At 32.3% G+C, this 19,474-nt stretch overlaps 1 protein-coding gene across 1 annotated transcript in view; it reads right to left on the minus strand.

Moving 5' to 3' along the window:
* LOC139517926 (A disintegrin and metalloproteinase with thrombospondin motifs 18-like) overlaps window positions 1-19,474 on the minus strand; it is a 54,146-nt gene that overhangs the window by 16,002 nt on the left and 18,670 nt on the right. Inside the window, exons 13-21 of the mRNA XM_071309477.1 lie at window positions 19,228-19,307; window positions 15,290-15,406; window positions 13,887-14,044; window positions 13,292-13,352; window positions 12,874-13,009; window positions 11,838-12,016; window positions 10,726-10,843; window positions 9,983-10,072; window positions 2,800-2,972 (exon numbers count right to left, since the gene is read on the minus strand). Of these exons, the coding sequence (XP_071165578.1) occupies window positions 2,800-2,972; window positions 9,983-10,072; window positions 10,726-10,843; window positions 11,838-12,016; window positions 12,874-13,009; window positions 13,292-13,352; window positions 13,887-14,044; window positions 15,290-15,406; window positions 19,228-19,307 (1,112 nt within the window). The remainder of the gene's footprint in view (window positions 1-2,799; window positions 2,973-9,982; window positions 10,073-10,725; window positions 10,844-11,837; window positions 12,017-12,873; window positions 13,010-13,291; window positions 13,353-13,886; window positions 14,045-15,289; window positions 15,407-19,227; window positions 19,308-19,474) is intronic.

Consider the following 19,474-nt stretch of genomic DNA (forward strand, 5'->3'; position numbering starts at 1 on the left):
TATACAATTTTCTGACGTCAGACACTCAAATCAATAAATGTGTTCGTAGATAGTAGATGTTTTTGTGTTCTGTTAAATTGTTCCTTTTAAAATTGTTAAACGATGATGACTGATGTACCCATATTTTGACTATTATATTTATTGTGTCTGTTTATTTAACACATCAATGTAAAAATATCGGAAATTGATGAGACTGTCATTAAAGTGAGAGGGTTGGCGCTATAGAACCAGGTTTAATCCACCATTTTCTACATTTGAAAATACCTGTACCAAGTCAGGAATATGACAGTTTTTGTCCATTCGTTTTTGATGCGTTTTGTTATTTGATTTTGCCATGTGATTATGGACTTTCCAAATTGATCTTCCTCTAAGTTCAGTATTTTTGTGATTTTACTTTTTGATAACAGTGACAATGACCTTTGACATGTTGACCCGAAACTCAATAGCTTCGTTACGTTCCTTATATCTCATATCTTTCTAAATGAAACTCTTAACAAGCAATGTTGCTGAAATTACCATTCTGAAACCAATTAATTCAGCATATACCTAAAAAGCGAAATCTATATTGTCTTAACATATTTTTAGGAGGAAAGTAATTTGGGGTATTGTACTGGTTTTCTCGGTGGATAACACAATTTGCATATTTACTTTTCATTTCTTGTTTCTTAAATTTAAGAGTCATACCCTGATTTAACAATGTTTTAAATGTTGAAATCATTAGATGATTTTCTCTCTTTTTTTTCTTAAAGTAAAGCAAAGTAGAGCCAATAAGCGATGTAAAGATGTAAAAAGTAAAATCACAAAAATACTGAACTTAGAGGAAGATCAATTTGGAAAGTCCATAATCACATGGCAAAATCAAATAACAAAACGCATCAAAAACGAATGGACAAAAACTGTCATATTCCTGACTTGGTACAGGTATTTTCAAATGTAGAAAATGGTGGATTAAACCTGGTTCTATAGCGCCAACACTCTCACTTTAATGACAGTCTCATCAATTTCCGATATTTTTACATTGATGTGTAAATTTTAATCTCCATTTCATTGAATAAATCGAATAGTCCAAAAAGAAAACTTCCTTCATATGTTAAGAAACTGTAAACAGTAAGTGCTATATCTATTTAAAAAACGGAAATGTGTGCACCATTGCAGTTAGCAAGATAATTGAATTTATGAAAAAAGTGTATCTTATTAAGTAGCTCACGCTTTGTGAATTCAAGTTGATAACTAGACATGTTCACCATAAGCCGATACCGAAACCGAAACCAAAACCGATACCGAAACCGATACCGAAACAAAAAATAGTAGTGCGGTAAATGGTTAATGTTTATAATTTTTGATTAATGCAACCCTGTTGCTCCATTATATATTGAGTGAATTTTGAATACACCAGATGGATATTACTTCAATTCAACAATTGACATGAATCTGTCAAAAAAGCAAAGTGAAATTCAACGAGTATTAGATATTGAATACACTAAAGCAAGTTATATACAATTAAGATGTGAATTTATATCTAATAAAATACATAAAAAATTAGAGAATAAGACACAGGAATAAAAGAGCGGTACGTATAATCTAGCAAAATAAACTTTTAATGGCTTCGAATTGGTTAGGTTATTACCCTACATTTGAACCCATGACTTTGATGTTTGATTTGAGCAAAATTTTAATTCATAAAGTTATCTATGAGATAATTCATGAAGCATTCATATTAATGATAACAGCTGAAGAATGGGAATCTATGAAGGGTTATTGGCTAGTATTGGAAACGGTATTTGGATCTATTGATGGCACCTCACAAAGAATAAATCGCCCAACCAAAAACATGCATTGTTTTATAGTGGACATTGTCATATACACTGTATCAATACGCAAGTCATAATAGACATAGAAAAGAAAAGAAAACACATAAAATCTGGTTTCCTAGATCATTTCAATGACGCAATGACTAACACATTGATGCATGCGATATTTCCGTTTCCTCGTGTGGACCGATCGTCACTTACTTGGCGAAATCCATTTGAAAATCATATTGCATCATCATATACTGTAAGGCAGTTACGCAATCAAAAAGCAAAATTCCGCTATATACGCAAATGTTTTCATAAAAAGATTCAAGAAGACGAATGGAAATTTTTAAAAGTAATAGCTTCCCATTGTAGACATAGTCGGAACGATATTGCACCTCGTGTAAACTTTGTTCAGCCTTTCCCCTATGACGATACCTGCTTCATAATTATGTACATCATGAACGAATTGCATCAACATCTTAAATTGTATATATCTTGTATTACTGTATTCAATAATTGTTGAATTTAAGTTTGCTTTTTTTTATTCATGTAAATTAATGAATTGATATACATAGTAATTAAATGTACAAACGTACAAGGATTATAATTCAATACGCCAGACGCGCGTTTCGTCTTCATAACAATAGTTAAAAAGACAAAACAAGTATAAAGATGAAGGGCATTGAGGACCAAAAATTACAAAAAGTTGTACAAAAAACGGCTAAAGTCATCTAAGCCTGGAGATAAATAATTAACACTTTTGAAATAATACTAGTACTCCTTCTAGTGTATTCAAATTTCACACAATATAATAGAGTTAACGGGTTGAGATACTTTACATTATGAACATTTATCATTCACCTCACTAGTATTTTTGTTTCGGTATCGGTTTCGGTATCGGTTTCGGTTTCGGCTATTGTGTACATGTCTATTACAAATGGAACAAACATTTAAATTTTGATTTGAAAACAAGTCAAACAACACGTTTCCAATTGTTGCTAACCTTCACTATCACCGGCTCTGTCAATGGTCCTTCGGCGTACATGATAGCAACAAAAGCATCATTATGCCACAAGGTTCCACCAAAACTAACCGGATTATCTCCAGTTTGAAAGATTCTGCTATCACCAGCTATGCTACTCGTAATTATTGGTGTTCCCTCTTTAGTGAATATTTCTGAAATAATGAAAATAACATTAAACTATAAAATATTTGTATTTTACTTTACCTAAAATAAATCCATGATTTAAAGACATTTTATGTAAAAGTCTATTGGTTTTCCCTTCTGAATTATTTCAAATCTATCACGCCGTTTGATTTCTCTATTGCCTATTATTACATTTAATTGTGTATTTTATACTAGTAGCTCTCTATACAATATGAGATTTGTCAAATGTTAAAAGACAGTACGGTGATCTCCAGTTGTTTACATCTTTTATTCGATGATAGATAGTTGTCTCACTGGCACATACGACATATTCGTATTTCTATGAATGTTTAGCATTCCTCATAAGTTCATTATGGTAACAGTCCCATGGCTTATTTAAGTAAAAAAACACATTTGTGTAAGAATTGGTTCTTTAATTGAATCTCATTCATGATTGTGATAAAAATTTCAGCCGATCAAATTTTGTTGTCGTGGTTTAAGTTATTTTGTTACTCTCAAAGTATATTCACTGTGTATCATCGCCACCGGAAATTGGGTACTAACGAAGCGGAGAGAAATAGAAAAAAAAGTAAACAAGTTAAGAATTCATTCAATTTAAAGCATATCCACTCATTTGATGAGTGTGCCGCTTAAGAAATGATTTTCTGATATATAATTCTTTAAATTATTATGCCGATAAGTACAAAATTAATACAAGATTTTGTGTAATACTCCAAAACTTGCCACTTAGTACCGGAAAATTTCGAGGTCGATGGTCCTCTGTCGCCCCATTCTCAAGATACTGAACTGTTTTTCATTATTTTTCCAGACACGTTATTATGTTATTAAAGTGTGGCATCATATTTACTGAAATTTGTTGTCAAAAAGATGTATTTTAAAGAATATAGACCATAAAAAATAAAGTCTAGGGTACAGCAACTTGCTCGTGTTGACAAATTTACTGTATGGCAACTTGTTTTCAGCTGTACGGCAACTTGCTAATTTTAGAATAGTTATTTACCGTCCTTTCAAAGAAAATAAAGTATTAAGTTCAAATATCTAAGGTGTGTGGGGGGGGGGGGGGGGGTACCCTTATATGTTAAACTGTTTTTGTCCTTTTCAAGGTTTTAATTTGTTTAAAACTGTTATTTGACTGATAAATTTTAAAAACTGTTAACTGTTTTCGACCCACTGTCTGTAATCGTTTTGTTAAAATTTGCAATGTTGTTAACTGTTTATTTGAAATTGAGATTCCTGTTATCTGTTACTTAATACTTAAAGTGTTCACTGTTTTTGACATTATTTTCTCTGTTAACTGATCTTAACTGTTATTTACAAGAATCACATTAAAATCTCCTGTCCATCTCTTTCTTTACGTTGCTTCCGCAAAGGAGTGACATAAACAGCATATATGTAATAAAATCAACGGTACCAATTTTGTTGCACCAGATGCGCATTTCGACAATACATGTCTCTTCAGTGATGCTCGTGTAACTGTACATGTCTTTAAAAAATCTTTGAGTATAGTAAATCCTTGATAAAATTGAGAATGGAAATGAGGATAATGTTAAAGAAACAGAAGCCCGACCAAATAGAAGAAAAAACCCAACGCAACGAGAAAATTATGCACTAGGGTGGGGTGTCAATTCACAGATAGGAAAACAACTTAGAAATGACACTCATAATTTTTAAACACCCTCTTTCCCTTTCTTCCTAATAAATAAGGCTTACTATTTGAGTTATGCATGTGTATATTTATGGAAAGAGAGTCGTCCATAGATTTGATTTCCAATAGTTATAATGGTGAAATATAATCTTTTTTTGTTTGTTTAACCATGGCAAGAATCAGCATTTATTTGATACCAAATATTGCAAAATAGGGGGTTGAACATGTCACAAAGATCTAAAAAATTTAGTCCAAAGGAAAATTTCAATCAATAAGAGTGATACCTTTCCTGAAACCATAGACATATATCTATCAAAAGGTAAAAAAAAATCATATGCATTTCTGCTGTTTTTTCCATAAAATTGAAAAGATCGAGCGTCAAATCTTTGTTGAAAAACAATACAAAATTTCTAAATCTATGGCGGTACGGATAGGAACGTATGGACGTTCAAACCGAAAAATGTCTTATAAAACATGCTAAAAACAATCTAAGTGTTCATATAAACCCACTAGGAAGGCCATATTATTATTCAACTATCTAAAAATCAATTCAATTGTACAAAAACTTTCATATTTAGAAAATTCGCCATGGCTATAATGCGAAACTACACTTGTAACTGTGTATTGATATACCTGAAGCTGTCTCCTAAGTGAGCAATCATTTAACTACAAAAAGGGGGTAGAAGTTCATTGTTTGTTTCTTGAAACATATAAATGAACCAAAATTTAAAAAATGAAATAAATACAAGACTATATACAAATGTAGCAAAGGTTACGGACTCAAGTTGGGTCATGCAGGTGCAACAAATGCGGCAGTGTTAAACATGTTTAGGGATATCTCATGCCCCTCTTTATACGTCTAACCAATGTAGTTATATCTGCCTTCTATTTGTAATGTACCCAAAACGTTAAAAGGAAAGGCCACTTCTTATCCAGCTAAAACTCTGGTCAGTCCTATGATGAAAATAATTCAGATGTATATGGAATGTTTGATAAGTTATATTGACCCAGAGTACCTGGACGGAATTGTGAAAAATAAATTACCTTTTCAATTTGCAATTCGTAAAATAACTGAACAGTGTGGCCTGGTAGACGAGGCCGAAAAAGGAGGACTATAAGGTTTTCAAATTGATGTCAAATTTTCTAGTCTAAGACTTCAGAAATGTAAAGATGGACCAAGGCTTTTTTTTTTATATATATCAGATCAGAGTTCTTGAGGCAGCAACCATTTGATTTTCTGGGGGGGGGGGGGGGGGGGGGGGGCTATGGTTTTTTTCTGTGCAAACTTTTTTTTTCGCGACAAGTCGAAAACAATTTTTTTCTTTCAATTTTAGCATTACATATAGTGGCAGCTGAGGGTGAAACAAACAATTTTTTTTTCTCAGAATCAAAAACAAATTATTTTTTTCTCCAAAAACTGGAAACAAGAGTGCTTCAACTTGTGACACCTTACATGGTTTTTTTTCTGATTTATACACTGGTTTTGATGATTTAAAATAAAAATCAGTAAACCTTCGTAATTCTTTTTAATAAAATCATGTAAGCAATGAGTCGCATGAATACCCTGACTGAGATGTAACCATAATTTATAAGAGCCCCCGCCATAAAAAAAATAATGTTCGCGCCCTATAGTATTCACTCATTCTATCTGGGTGTTACACTTTCCTACGTCATGACGATAACCCAAATTTGCTACGACTGATGACATAAAACATTTACTAAACAATATACATAACCAGAAGAAGCCTCCTTTTTGCTGTTTGAAGCATTTTCGATTATTCATGACATAGTCCTTTTTCTTGGAGTCAATCACTCCGTCTGCTTTTCCATCCGTTCAATTGTCTGGCCATGTGTCAATAAAAAAAATATGGTACTTGCGTGTGTCTTCTGAAAATTAGTCAGCTTTATAAAAGATTCCTTATGGAGCTTGGCATTTCTGCGACTTTATACAGTGGTTTTCAAACTTTTGAATACATTGAAGATATGCACTTGCCCTTTTCATTGCTTTTGGGTTCGTTTGGAAAAAAGGGTAAATTAAAGTTGCTGTTAACTCTTATCAGCATTTAAAATTTGTTGTTAACTGTTTTTGCCAAAATCGGGGTGTTGTTAACATGTTAACGGACCCCTCCTCCTATCTAATTATGCATTAGATAAAATGCATTAGATAGAAACACCATTTGCTTGACAGCATTTAAGATGTATACAAATGAAATTTTTCAAAAAGAAACTGACAAGAAAATTAATTTGAAATACAATTCACGATTTGTTTCTCCTTACTTTCGATGAAATCAAAGTCTTTTCTTAATTTTGTCTGTCCGAATTCTCGATCCTGTGGTTCGGTGGTTGTCTTTGCTTCATCTCTATTTGATTTGTTGTTTTCATAAATTGTTTTGTTACACTGTATATGAGTTAGGCCGTTAGTTTTCTTTTTGAGTCCTTCCACATTTTTCTGTCGGTGCTTTTTATAGCCGACTATAAGGTACGAGTTTTCGTTGTTGAAGGCCGTACGATAGCATATAATTGCTTGCATACACTTTATTTTATCCTGATGGATAGTTATCTTATTTGCTATCATACCACATCCCCACTGTTTTTATCTATAAAAAAAAGCCAGCACCAACAAAAGATGAACGGACGGTTTATTTTATTGAACTTACACAATTTCAACCTAACAACAAATAACAACAGTTGTAAGTAGTATAACGATATATAAATGTATTTAGGATATGGTTGAAAAAAAACTTTTTGTACAAAATCAAAAAGCGGTACGCAACGAGGCCTTCTGAACTGAATTAACGGCATATATTTAATAATATTTGATAAGTAAGACATTTGGTATATTTGTAAGCCTGTAAAGCTTTGATATCAACAAAATATCGTCACTTGATATTATCTAAACAGCGATTAATTTCCTCTTAAAATTATAATATATGGCAAGACGCCGTACAGACAAAAGTTGTTATTTTGCAATTCGCCGTACAACGTCCTGCAATTCGCCGTACAACAAACAAACAATGTTTTTGTCCATATTCTTTAAAAAACATGTTTTTGACAACAAATTTCAGTAAATATGATGCCACACTATAATAATCTAAAAACGTGTCTGGAAAAATAATGAAAAACAGTTCAATATCTTGAGAATGGGGCGACAGAGGATGATCGACCTCGAAATTTTCCGGTACTAAGTGTCAAGTTTTGGAGTATTACTCAAAATCTTGTATCAATTTTGTACTTATCGGCCTAATAATTTAAAGAATTATATATCAGAAAATCATTTCTTAAGCGGCACCCTCATCACATGAGTGGAAATGCTTTAAATTGAATGAATTCTTAACTTGTTTACTTTTTTTTCTATTTCTCTCCGCTTCGTTAGTACCCAATTTCCGGTGGCGATGATACACAGTGATATTGTCTTAGTTATTCAGAGTGCTATTTATGCCCGTTTGGCGTTGTGTTCTCCAATATTTTATAGTCGATCTTGATTCCAGATCTCGTGTTGTTTTAAGGGCATGTTATCGAGACTTTTTTGCGTGAACTCCTGTAGGGTAAGATTCCCATACGTATAATTTTTAAAGAATAATAATGATTCAAAACATGGACACATGTACCTCAGTCTTTCAAAATTTCATTAAATAAATCTAAAAATAATAAATGAGGCATTACGAAATGGTCAACTAGTAGGAGACATTAATTGATGTTCCTTACGACTGATCATCCGAATAAGCGTAACTCTCCTATGAGACGCATTGAGAGATTAAATGATCTAATATAAAACCATTTTTGAAGAGGCATAACTTTTAAGTTTAAGATACAAAAGGTTTCATTAACAAAACACACGAGGTAAATAGGGAATGCATTTTAATTGCCTATGATCATGATGATAAAACGTTAATGTACACAAATATGATCATTGATAAATTAAAAGAAATGGTTATATGCAGAAGAATTAATTGACACAAAAGAAAATCCTTTAAAGATTCTGAACCAAAAAAAAAAGATTAAATGCATTTGTTTAATCAATTCTAAGAAACAATAAATTTGAGTTTAATGGAAAGTAATACAAATTATAGGCCCGAGCGTCTCCTCCATATGTGGTATATTTTCACCATCATGCACATATCTGCATCTGTCTGTCTTATTAATAAATGTCTCAGATAAGTTCAAATGGAAAGAAAACATCAAATAATACCCAAACAACAACGAAAAACAGACACGATAATAATCAAAACAAAAAACAGGCTCCGGATATGGACAGGTATACTGAGTATTCATTGTGTGTTAATTTGCTTTTTTTTTTTATTAAGTTAAGCCTTCCAATTGATATTTGATAGTGTGTCTTTCTATGTTCTGATGTTATACTATTGTTTCAGAAAAGGTTTGGTACTTTTAAAACATTTAATCCCGCTGCAAAGGTTTGCACCTGTCCTAAGTCAGGTATCTGATGTACAGTGGTTGCCGTCTGTTTATGTAGTTCATATACGTGTTTCTCGTTTTTATATAGATCATCCGTTTTTCCCCCATTTGAATGGGTTTCACTAATAATTTTTGGGGCTCTTTAAAGCTTGCTGTTCGGTGTGAGCCAAGGCTCCGTTTTGAAGGCCGTACCTTGACCTATAATGGTTTACAATTTTATAAATTGTTACTTGGATTGGGAGTTGTCTAATTGACACTCATAGCACATCTTCCTATATCTATGTATAAGCAGCAAAATTAATTATTTACTGGATCCAAACTTATTTCTAAAGTGGGACAGGATATTACGGCACAAAATAGAATGATAATCAAGTAGATTTTGTCTTATTTGGTATGAATAAAACTTCCACATTTTATGAAACAAAATATCTTACTTGCTCTAAAATATGTATTTTGAAAAGAATAATAATTATATAAATTACTGAGGTATTCTAGGTGAAATATTACCTCTGCCAATAAACACCATAGATGTTTCATATATTGGTAGTAGTTTGACTATTCAAACTGGTAAAAATGGATGCTAACACCATCCAGAAACGAACTATTAAAATAAAAACATTCCTTATCTCCCTACTTTATGTGTAACACCCCTCTCAACATGTCATAATTGTCCTGATTTACAATAAACAGAAAATATTATTCTCCACACACAATGAAAATTCTGAGATATAATTTAGTATTCAGTTGAAATAGGAATTAGCATAAAAAAAGTTCTAAGGTTCACGTATTGATTTTTTTTTAAAGCAACTTGTTTATGTATCTGTTATCATGTTGATATCTCATGCAGTTAGGGTGATAAGGTGAATAAGTCTTAAGTGTAAAGTTCATGAGTTGGGTATGTACGTAATTTTCGACTCATACGATGATGATGAGTCAGTAGACGTGAAGTTAAGTTGTTACCTGTGTAATATTGTTTCATATCGTTCCATACAAATGATATTTCTATGTTATATGCACCAACAGGTATTTCTGTCCAATCCCTTCGTACCCCTGTTTGAAAAATAAATAATTTTCATAACACCATTTCATAATTATAAAAAAGGTAAAGGAAATGTTCGTGGAGATTAGAAATATTCATGCTTAGATTGTCCATCTTATATTGCTATACAACTATATTATTTAAAACATCGAGGAAATGAGTCTTACTTCGTACCTCGAAAACTCAACTACATATGTAAAAAGAGTTATCAAAGGCACAAGGATTATAATTTAGTACGCCAGACGCGTGATTCATCTACATAAGACTCATCAGTGACGCTCATATCAAAATATTTATAAAGCCAAACAAGTACAAAATTGAAGAGCATTGAGGATCCGGAATTCCAAAAAGTTGTGCCAAATACGGCTAAGGTAATCTATAAAAATATGATTCGAAACGAGCTTACATACATATCCATGTTTACGACAAGGACAGAGTGATTGAGATAAAGACTACATTTACTGCTTATCTGAACTGAATTGTGCATGTTGTCTGATTTGACACTCAGGGGAGCGCACAGTATAATGTATGATTTCATTCGAACTATTTGAATTATTCAAAACACTAAGGTCTTAAGATATGACATAGAACACACAATCCGTATATTGAATATTTAATATATTTAAACAGATATTATCAATAACAAGCAAATAATATTATTTACATTGTGCCACATCATGACTAAAATTTCCCTCTCGGATAATACATGTACTATTGTCACCATTACACACACCACATCCATCAAATACTCCAGCATTCAGAGTATTGTTACAGTCGAATCTCTACAACAGTAACAAAATATTATTAAACAAGTTTATCCTTTTTACTTATATTACAAGTTTATGATACATATTCATACCAGGTTCAGTCTTTTGTCTCTTAATTAAGGTACATGATTTAGAATTAGATCAGCCTAAGGTCTTTTATGCTTCTAATATTAATTATGTAATATCTGATCGTACCAGTCAGGTTCCAATTAGATAAATTTAAGGTGGTACCAAACACATTCAGTAAAAAATAATTTAGCTCCTTTGATTTTCATAAAAATTTGCTAAAATATTTACTTTGACCCATTGACAAAAATATAAAAATGTCAAAAGACTTGAACCACACACTCGATAAGAATATTTCATTGGATATATAGCAGTTTGACATTGAGAACCTTAACATTCCCTTAACAACCGAACTTGATTAAAACGTCGGTGGATCTTTACAGTGTTATCTCCCCGTAGTGTTATATACTTCTTAAGTTGGCTTCATACAATTAATTGGTTATTATGCCTCGGTTTGTGCTGAACGTTTTGTTTTAAATAATCAAATGATTGACTGGGACGTGTATTTCTAAATATTTGATTACCATGGTGTAAGGCAAACATGTTCTTAAATTTCAACAAATAAGGAGCATCTGGTGTTTTAACATTCAATGTTGAATTGATTACCAGATGAAGTTCATATGGTAGGTACGTATATAACGCATGCTTTTGTTCTTTCAGACTAGTATGATATGAATCCTCTGTACATTCTTGACATAGTACCATCTTTTCGAAGGAGCCACTTACCGTCAAATAGTAGATGATGCTGAGTATTCCATGCATGCATTGATAGTTATGGAAATTATTAACCTGCCGCCGTTTAAGGCTATCTCTCATTTTTCTGCATAAACGAATTGACTCTTTAAATTTGATTATATTTTGACATCTTCAATTATTTAAACTGTTGTTTTTCGTAAATTCAAATTCATCTATACCCCCTAAAGCGCTTATTGGTATGTATTACCTGACAATAACCTTCTAAGCAAGCATAATAAAACCCTGGACGTCGGGAATATTGATTCGCATCAGCTGTATCTAAAGTTCCAGGGCACGGCGTACCGTTTTCTATCAATCCAAATCTTGTATAAGCAGGTCTTGTATACTCCGGAGTCGATTTACACAAAACTTCACATACACCATGGTCTATAATAAAATCGTATACAATGTTTTATGAAAGGAAATATGAGGTTAATACCTACAAGATCGTAACTAGAAAAGCACAAACGACTTTTATATGTATGAATAATTTCATCAAGCTGCACACCGTCCACAATCTCGAAAAGTAGTCAATAAATATGTCATAAAGTATGCATCATCTGTCATTAGCTTCAGACTTCCAAAAATATGAAAACACATATTGATATGACAGACAATAACAATGAAATTGTAACTTCAAACAAAACAATAATCAGAAGACATGTGATAAGCATCAATACTCTCGTAATTTAAAATATCAGAAAACAGGAAATTATGAAATTATAAGTCAATTCAACATATCTAAAGTCAAGCAGGAATTATGTTTCTTAAAATCAGAATAGTTTTTTACACACAACAACTCACAAAAGTTGGACTGCTTACTCAATATGAAGTTATTTTTCTACGTATTTAAAAAAAGGTTGGCCGAATAATAATACATTTACCAAATTGAAAAATTTGACAATGTAATTGAAATATAGCCTACACTTTTAGAAAAGATGTATTATTTGTTAACGTATGAAATAATGACAAGAGTTACTGAAACGAAATTGTATATTATTTCATTGGTAATATATCTACTGAAAAAACCCTGATGAATTGTCGAGTTCAGATAAACAGATAATATCGTTGATTCATTTGCTAATGATCTCATTTTTCACCAACAAATTTAAGTATTAGTTTAGAACGAAAATTTTGACTTATTTTTGTATTTGATAAAGTGTGCGATAGTCCCGAAATGAACACTATTTCCAATCTATCTGCAGTTAATAAACGTGAAAGAGCCAAATGGTTTTTCTACATACTTAATGACGAGTAAATGGTTCCTGAAGCTGTATATTCTGTTCCATTAATGATGTTGTTATCAATAAGTCTTTGACATGTCTCTGATGCACGTTGATTTATAAGATAAGAATCTATACTTATGTCCCCAACGCATGGCTGAAAAATATTATAAAATGGATAAAGAGAAAATGTAGAGGGTAGTTTTTCAATTTTGATTATGTTCATTTGTATCGTTGCACGACTGGATTGACAATTTTCCGTGTGTCCTGTTGCTATGATTTTGCTTGACTTGATTTTAACTATTTGTATTGTCCTTTTGGTATCTTCTTCCTCTCCTTTTGTAAGTGATATATAGTATGTAAATATTAATCTGCAACACTGGAATAGTTTGATAAACCAATCACTATGCAAAACAAAAATGTACCAAGCAATAATTACCGTTAGACTGCAACATTCAGCTTCATATTCATTCCCATCGCAAGTTGCACTATTTTTTGGACTGAAATATAAAAAGTTTTAACATTATTCACTAATTATTATAGTAAAAGATAAGAATTCCAAAATTTGATCGCATATTTTTATTTGTGTTCCAATCATTTTTCTCTGTGACGTTATTCTATATAGTGAGAAAATATAGTGGAAAGCCATGAGTCATATTTAGATACATGTCCGATTTCAAATACATTGTTCGTCTGTGATGTAATAAATCATACGAAATCTCAACAGTTATAATATGTAAAAGTTCCTAAAAGACGTATAGTTTTTCACTAATGAGAGTTAAGTGCTGAATTCAAAATATTTTCCACATTTGATTTGTATTCCCATGCATCTTTTCTATATCAGCGATCTCAAGCTTAATTTTCTGTCTTCTGTTTTCGTAGATGTGAAGTATAAAAATACAGTAAGTACATAAGTGATATGTAGCATAACAATGTGATTACAGTCACTTTGGATTACTTAACAATCTTAAATTCTTTTTATACGTATATTTATCATTATCTTAATATAGAATTTAATACCAAAACAAACATACGTTGGGTTATTACATATTCTTCGTCTGTAAAGCATTCCTCGACCACATGTCCGGGAACAGGTTGTCCAGGTCCCCCAATCTGACCATCCTCCAGCTCGTACTTCAGGATTAATTAACTGAGCTACAGACCAATCAATACAATCACCACTAAAGCAGATCTAAGTAAAGATTCAAATGGACGTGTTGCAATCAATACATTTCGCAAATAGCATGGTTTAACATTAAAATTGTGTTCGATCAAGAACGCGAAAGTAACAAATAAACACCGAATAAGATTAAACAATCACATGAATGCAAACAATACGTCAATACACAGTTATTAAATATTATAAAATCATAGACTATAATAATATTTATCGATGCCACTGCTGGTGGACGTTTCGTCCCCGAGGGTATCACCAGCCCAGTAGTCAGCACTTCGGTGTTGACATGAATATCAATTATATGGTCATTTTTATAAATTTGCTGTTTACAAAACTTTGAATTTTTCGAAAAACTAAGGATTTTCTTACCTCAGGAGTAGATTACCTTAGCCGTATTTGGCACAACTTTTAGGAATTTTGGGTCCTCAATGCTCTTCAACTTTGTATTTGTTTGGCTTTTAAACTATTTTGATCTGAGCGTCACTGATGAGTCTTATGTAGACGAAACGCGCGTCTGGCGTATAAAATTATAATCCTGGTACTTTTGATAACTATTATTTCAAATGTTCACGTTGGAATTTGTTGGGCAATTAATTGTTTTTTTTTTTGTCCCCATCCGACATTATTTTCTCCAGGGACTATGTTTATTCATCTGTATTTTTACAGCCATGTTATCCTCTATTCCGATTGCAAGAACACTTAACCTGGTACAGTCATGCCATGATATCGCGATACGAATTGAATGTGCCAGAGGAAACAAGTTGTTCATTGTTTTAGCCATTATTCCCTCTATGACATTAAGCTTATATAATATATGTGCTTATCATAACAAACAACGTGTAAAACAAAAGTGAAGGAAGAACATAGTTTTCCTTCCGAAAAAACTCCAGTGTTGAGTGAGGTTTATTTTTATTGTTGTAAAATTTTCTTTTTCTCATTACTGAAAATCTTTTTCGACCGGAAATGGTCTATTGATTACTTTTCTCTCCGGTATCATGTATCCAGAACAGGTGGAATTTAACCGCCTAAAAATTTACGTTTTACAAAAATTCACGAAAAACCGCTCAGAAACCTCACATAACATGTCGTAGCTTTTTATATTATAAAAATGTATAAGTTGCTAAACTAATGAACCGAAGGAAAATAAATTGTGTGTATATGCTATTTCAGATACTAGTATATAACTTATTTCCTTTATACAATGAAAACAGAACTTTACACAATATTTGATCACTAACAACATTGATACTTTATACTCACCTTTTGATCTCCACAGTATAGACCGATTATAGAATAAGATTGCTTGAACATCTGACCATATGCATTTCCTACGTTATGATCAACGCAGCTATACATGATACAAGCAGCAATGGTCTCCTGTCGACAGATAGAAGCTTAATAAATGTTTTATTCCCTTGCCCGTACAAACTATAGCTCTAATTTTGTTTCATATTAGTGACGACTTTGACGGCATTATGATTTGGAAAATCTCAAATAATAAGATATAAGTTGTCACGAACGCCATCACGAGTTGGATGACAGTTTTGTATTTTCTGTGTCACAAACGATCATGGAAATGTCAGGTGTTGCAACCACACACCCGTTCTTCTTTAATTCGATTGTGACATCAAATGAATTTATCACCGTGTTCAACATTACGGTTTTGAGATATGGGTAGGATATTCTCTCTTGCGGAACACCTCATATTAACACAGTGCATATTGTTTTTCGTATTTGACTTTTTTTTTCATAAGCCATCAGTTTAAGTTTAAACATATGTCGAGTGCACCTCACCTTAATATAGACGTAAAATGTTTGCTCCTGTTATTGTGTTATTATTTCTATAGGATTTGGATATTACCAGCCGGATTTAGTAAATATACATTTAACTAGTGTCACAGTAATGTAAGTTAAAAAAAAAGAGGGACGAAAGATACCAAAAGGACAGTCAAACTCATAAATCTAAAACAAACTGACAACGCCATGACTAAAAATGAAAAAGACAAACAGAAAAACAATAGTACACATGACACAACATAGAAAACTAAAGAATAAACAACACGAACCCCACCAAAAACTAAGGGTGATCTCAGGTGCTCCGGAAGGGTAAGCAGATCCTGCTCCACATGTGGCACCCGTCGTGTTGCTTATGTGATTACAAATCCGGTAAATAGTCTAATTCGGTAGGTCACATTCATAAAAGGGAAGGGGATTGTAGTAACGACGTAAGTAACATATCCGATATCATTTGTGAAACGGTTATTCCATAACGGTCAACCAAATTAAATTACTTACATTTTTGAAAATTATTTGGGGTTAAATTGTTGTTTTGTGAACTTTACTACTTCTTGTGAACCATTGAGGTACCTATCAGGGAAATAATAATGGAAAGATTGTCGAAGCCTTTAGTCGCATTAATTAACAGTATTAATGATGAATATGAGCAACTGACATGGAATTCACATAACTTAGGTGAAAAATGCGAATTTCATTGGTTTGGACAAGGGGGGATTTAATACACTTCAGTAGAGGAGTAAACATAAGTCAAAATCAAATAGAGAGAGAGAGAGACAATAAAAGGATGAAAACATGGAAGGAAAGAGCAGAAAATACAAACAACGACGTTGATAAAACATTTAATGTTAATAGCGATAATCATGATAATTCAGAAGTTATAATGGATTCGGGAGATGAATTTCAACACGATGATCAGATAGATCTCCCATTAGTAGCCCCCGAACAGATGAACATTACACCTGTAATGAAAGTTGTTCAACCGGTTGTAATGAAAATTGTTCAACCGGTTAGTGTATCGCTGGACAAAACAAATAAGGGCAATGAAATAACGGTAAGAATAGTGTGAAACGGTCGAGAAATAAAAAGAATGTATACACCGAAGTTTGAAATATAGAAAATAAAGAAAAAGACGAAATAAAATCTGTCGATCCGAAATTAATAATAACTGGGAACAATCTTAGTATAGACAGTCATTATCACAAAATTGTTTTTAATAGACGATCAGACGGAAGTTGCATAATAGGAAAAGTGAAAAACAGAGACGCCGTAGTTATATGTAGTAAAGCGAAACGAGAAATTAGACAAGTAAATTTGGACACCGAAAAATCGGACTTTGAAAACGCAATGATTGATTGATTGATTGTTGGTTGTTTAATGTCCAGTGGCAAATATTTCATGCATATTCAGGACGAGAACAAGTTAACAATAAACACAATAGGTGGGTTGATATAATAGAGGATGATGGTCGGTGAAATTTGGACTGCCACTGGAAAATGAGGGTATATTGGATAGAGACAGAAATTTTGCCTTGTAACAGGAGAGTTGTTACAAGGGTTCTTAACGTGCAAAGAGAGTGGCACTCTCTTTACACGAGGCATCGGATTTAACGTCCCACTTCTGACCGGACGTGACTGCAAACTTGATACATCCCGCACAGCCAAACGGACGCCCCACTTCGGCAAGCGTTTTACTGCTGGTCGGGAGAAGACCAAGTGACCATATTTCTGTACCCCAGTCACCCTTGAGGTGTGAAAACGCAATGCATTGTGTAAATAGATTTAACGACGTAAGAAAAAGGGAAACTTGTGACATTGATTGTTAGGTTCGTGATTTTCCAAGGATGGTAAGATACGCAGAGAAATATAGACTGTGTTCATGATGTTTCGATGAAGAAACAGTTCAGATGGAAAACAATATATGTTTTTACGCGAAAAATATATTAAATATTTTTTGTGATGAATCAAAACTCTGGTCTGGAAACCAACCGTTTTTTAATGTATAATATGGAACATAAATTAAAATAGAACATTTGCGTATGTAAACATTTAGGTTTTTTTTCTTGAATTGTTTCAAATGTTGTTTTTTTTATTGTTTTATATAAAAAAGAGAAAAAACTTTAAAAAAAAATGAATACGATACAAGTATACAAAAGTTTTTATTCTAACAGTCATGTTATGAAGTGTGATCATAATACCGTCAGGATTCCTCTTCGTCAAAATTATCTCCCCATTACGCCAATTAATTTTCACTATCGTAGAAATGGAAGCCATTATAGGGATTACGCGCTGCCAAATTTTCTCTTGAAAACCGATAAATTTATCCGCATAGCACCATTACGATCCTTATATGTCAGTTGTATTTTAAAAGACAAATGTACCTTCTAGCTAATAATTATCAGTTAATGATCTTGTCTGCATTGATTCAACTTAAAACTATTGTCTAATCGGTTGTCAGGTGTATTTTTTGAAAAATTCATAAACATTTAAAATAATTCTACTTTAAAATTTCGTGGAAGGGCAGACTAGATTGTTTTAGTGGTTAAGGACTAAAAACCTTAGTTATCACACACAATTTTTTTTCTCTCGAAGATATGCATTTTCATCATCCAACTTGAAAGACTGTCGTCAAGTACTTTTAGTAAAAACAAATGGCTATTAGAACATACCTACTCTGTTTTTATGATTCATTAAATAGGTACTTCTTGACCCATATATTTCATCTTTTAGTACTGTGTTTTTTTTATGTTATAAAGTCAACCTATAGCTTTGATATATGAAAAATGATACAATCTGAAGCGAGATGATGTATCAAATATTCTTTTTTATACGTTTTCAAGACAAAATATTCAACTCAAACACGTCCTAACATAAAAAGGTGCACTCGATTTTCTTTTTTCGATACAATTGTTACCCATTTTTTAGATTTTTTTCATAAGTCACATAATAGAAGGGCAAACACGAAAATTACTGAACTAATAGATTGATATGTTCTCTGTCCGAGGTAATTTTTTCAAAAAAATCGGAGTTTATGCATTTTCTACATCCAACTTGATAGATACCCATGTCGTCGACTTGATATCTAATTGTTCTGTTTAACTATGTAATAGATAAATTGAAACCTTATGCAAATGGTGTTTTAGAAATAGAACACTGCGTAATTGAGAAGAAAATTGTCATTTTATTTGTTTGTATTAACTTTTTGATTTTTCGTTACTATAGTAAACATTGCAGTAAGCATTTATCACCTTCTCTAACAAAGAGCTTCGATTCTTCTATTCGTTTTCAAAAACCTATGTTATTGTTCAAAATGACAAATTGGTCAGACACAAGTTTACCTTCTTCTAATGAGTTTACGATTTAGTGTCTTAAAGGAGAAATGCTTTGAATTTAAAATTTGCTCACCACAACATTCGGATATTTACGATATCTAAATCCACTTCCGTATAACTGTTCACATATTTCATCTGCTGTATACATCTGACCTGGTAGTAAAGACATAGTAAGAGTATAAGTAGACATTTATTTGTTTGAGTATAGAGCGTGTATCTATGTAAACATCAACAACTATGGTTGTCAATTGATCATAGAAAAACTTGTTCTGGTTCGAAAGTATACAAACATGTTTAAATGGACACTAGCTGTCACATTC

The sequence above is a fragment of the Mytilus edulis genome, chromosome 3 (genome assembly GCF_963676685.1).
Source record: "Mytilus edulis chromosome 3, xbMytEdul2.2, whole genome shotgun sequence".
Classification (NCBI taxonomy): domain Eukaryota; kingdom Metazoa; phylum Mollusca; class Bivalvia; order Mytilida; family Mytilidae; genus Mytilus; species Mytilus edulis.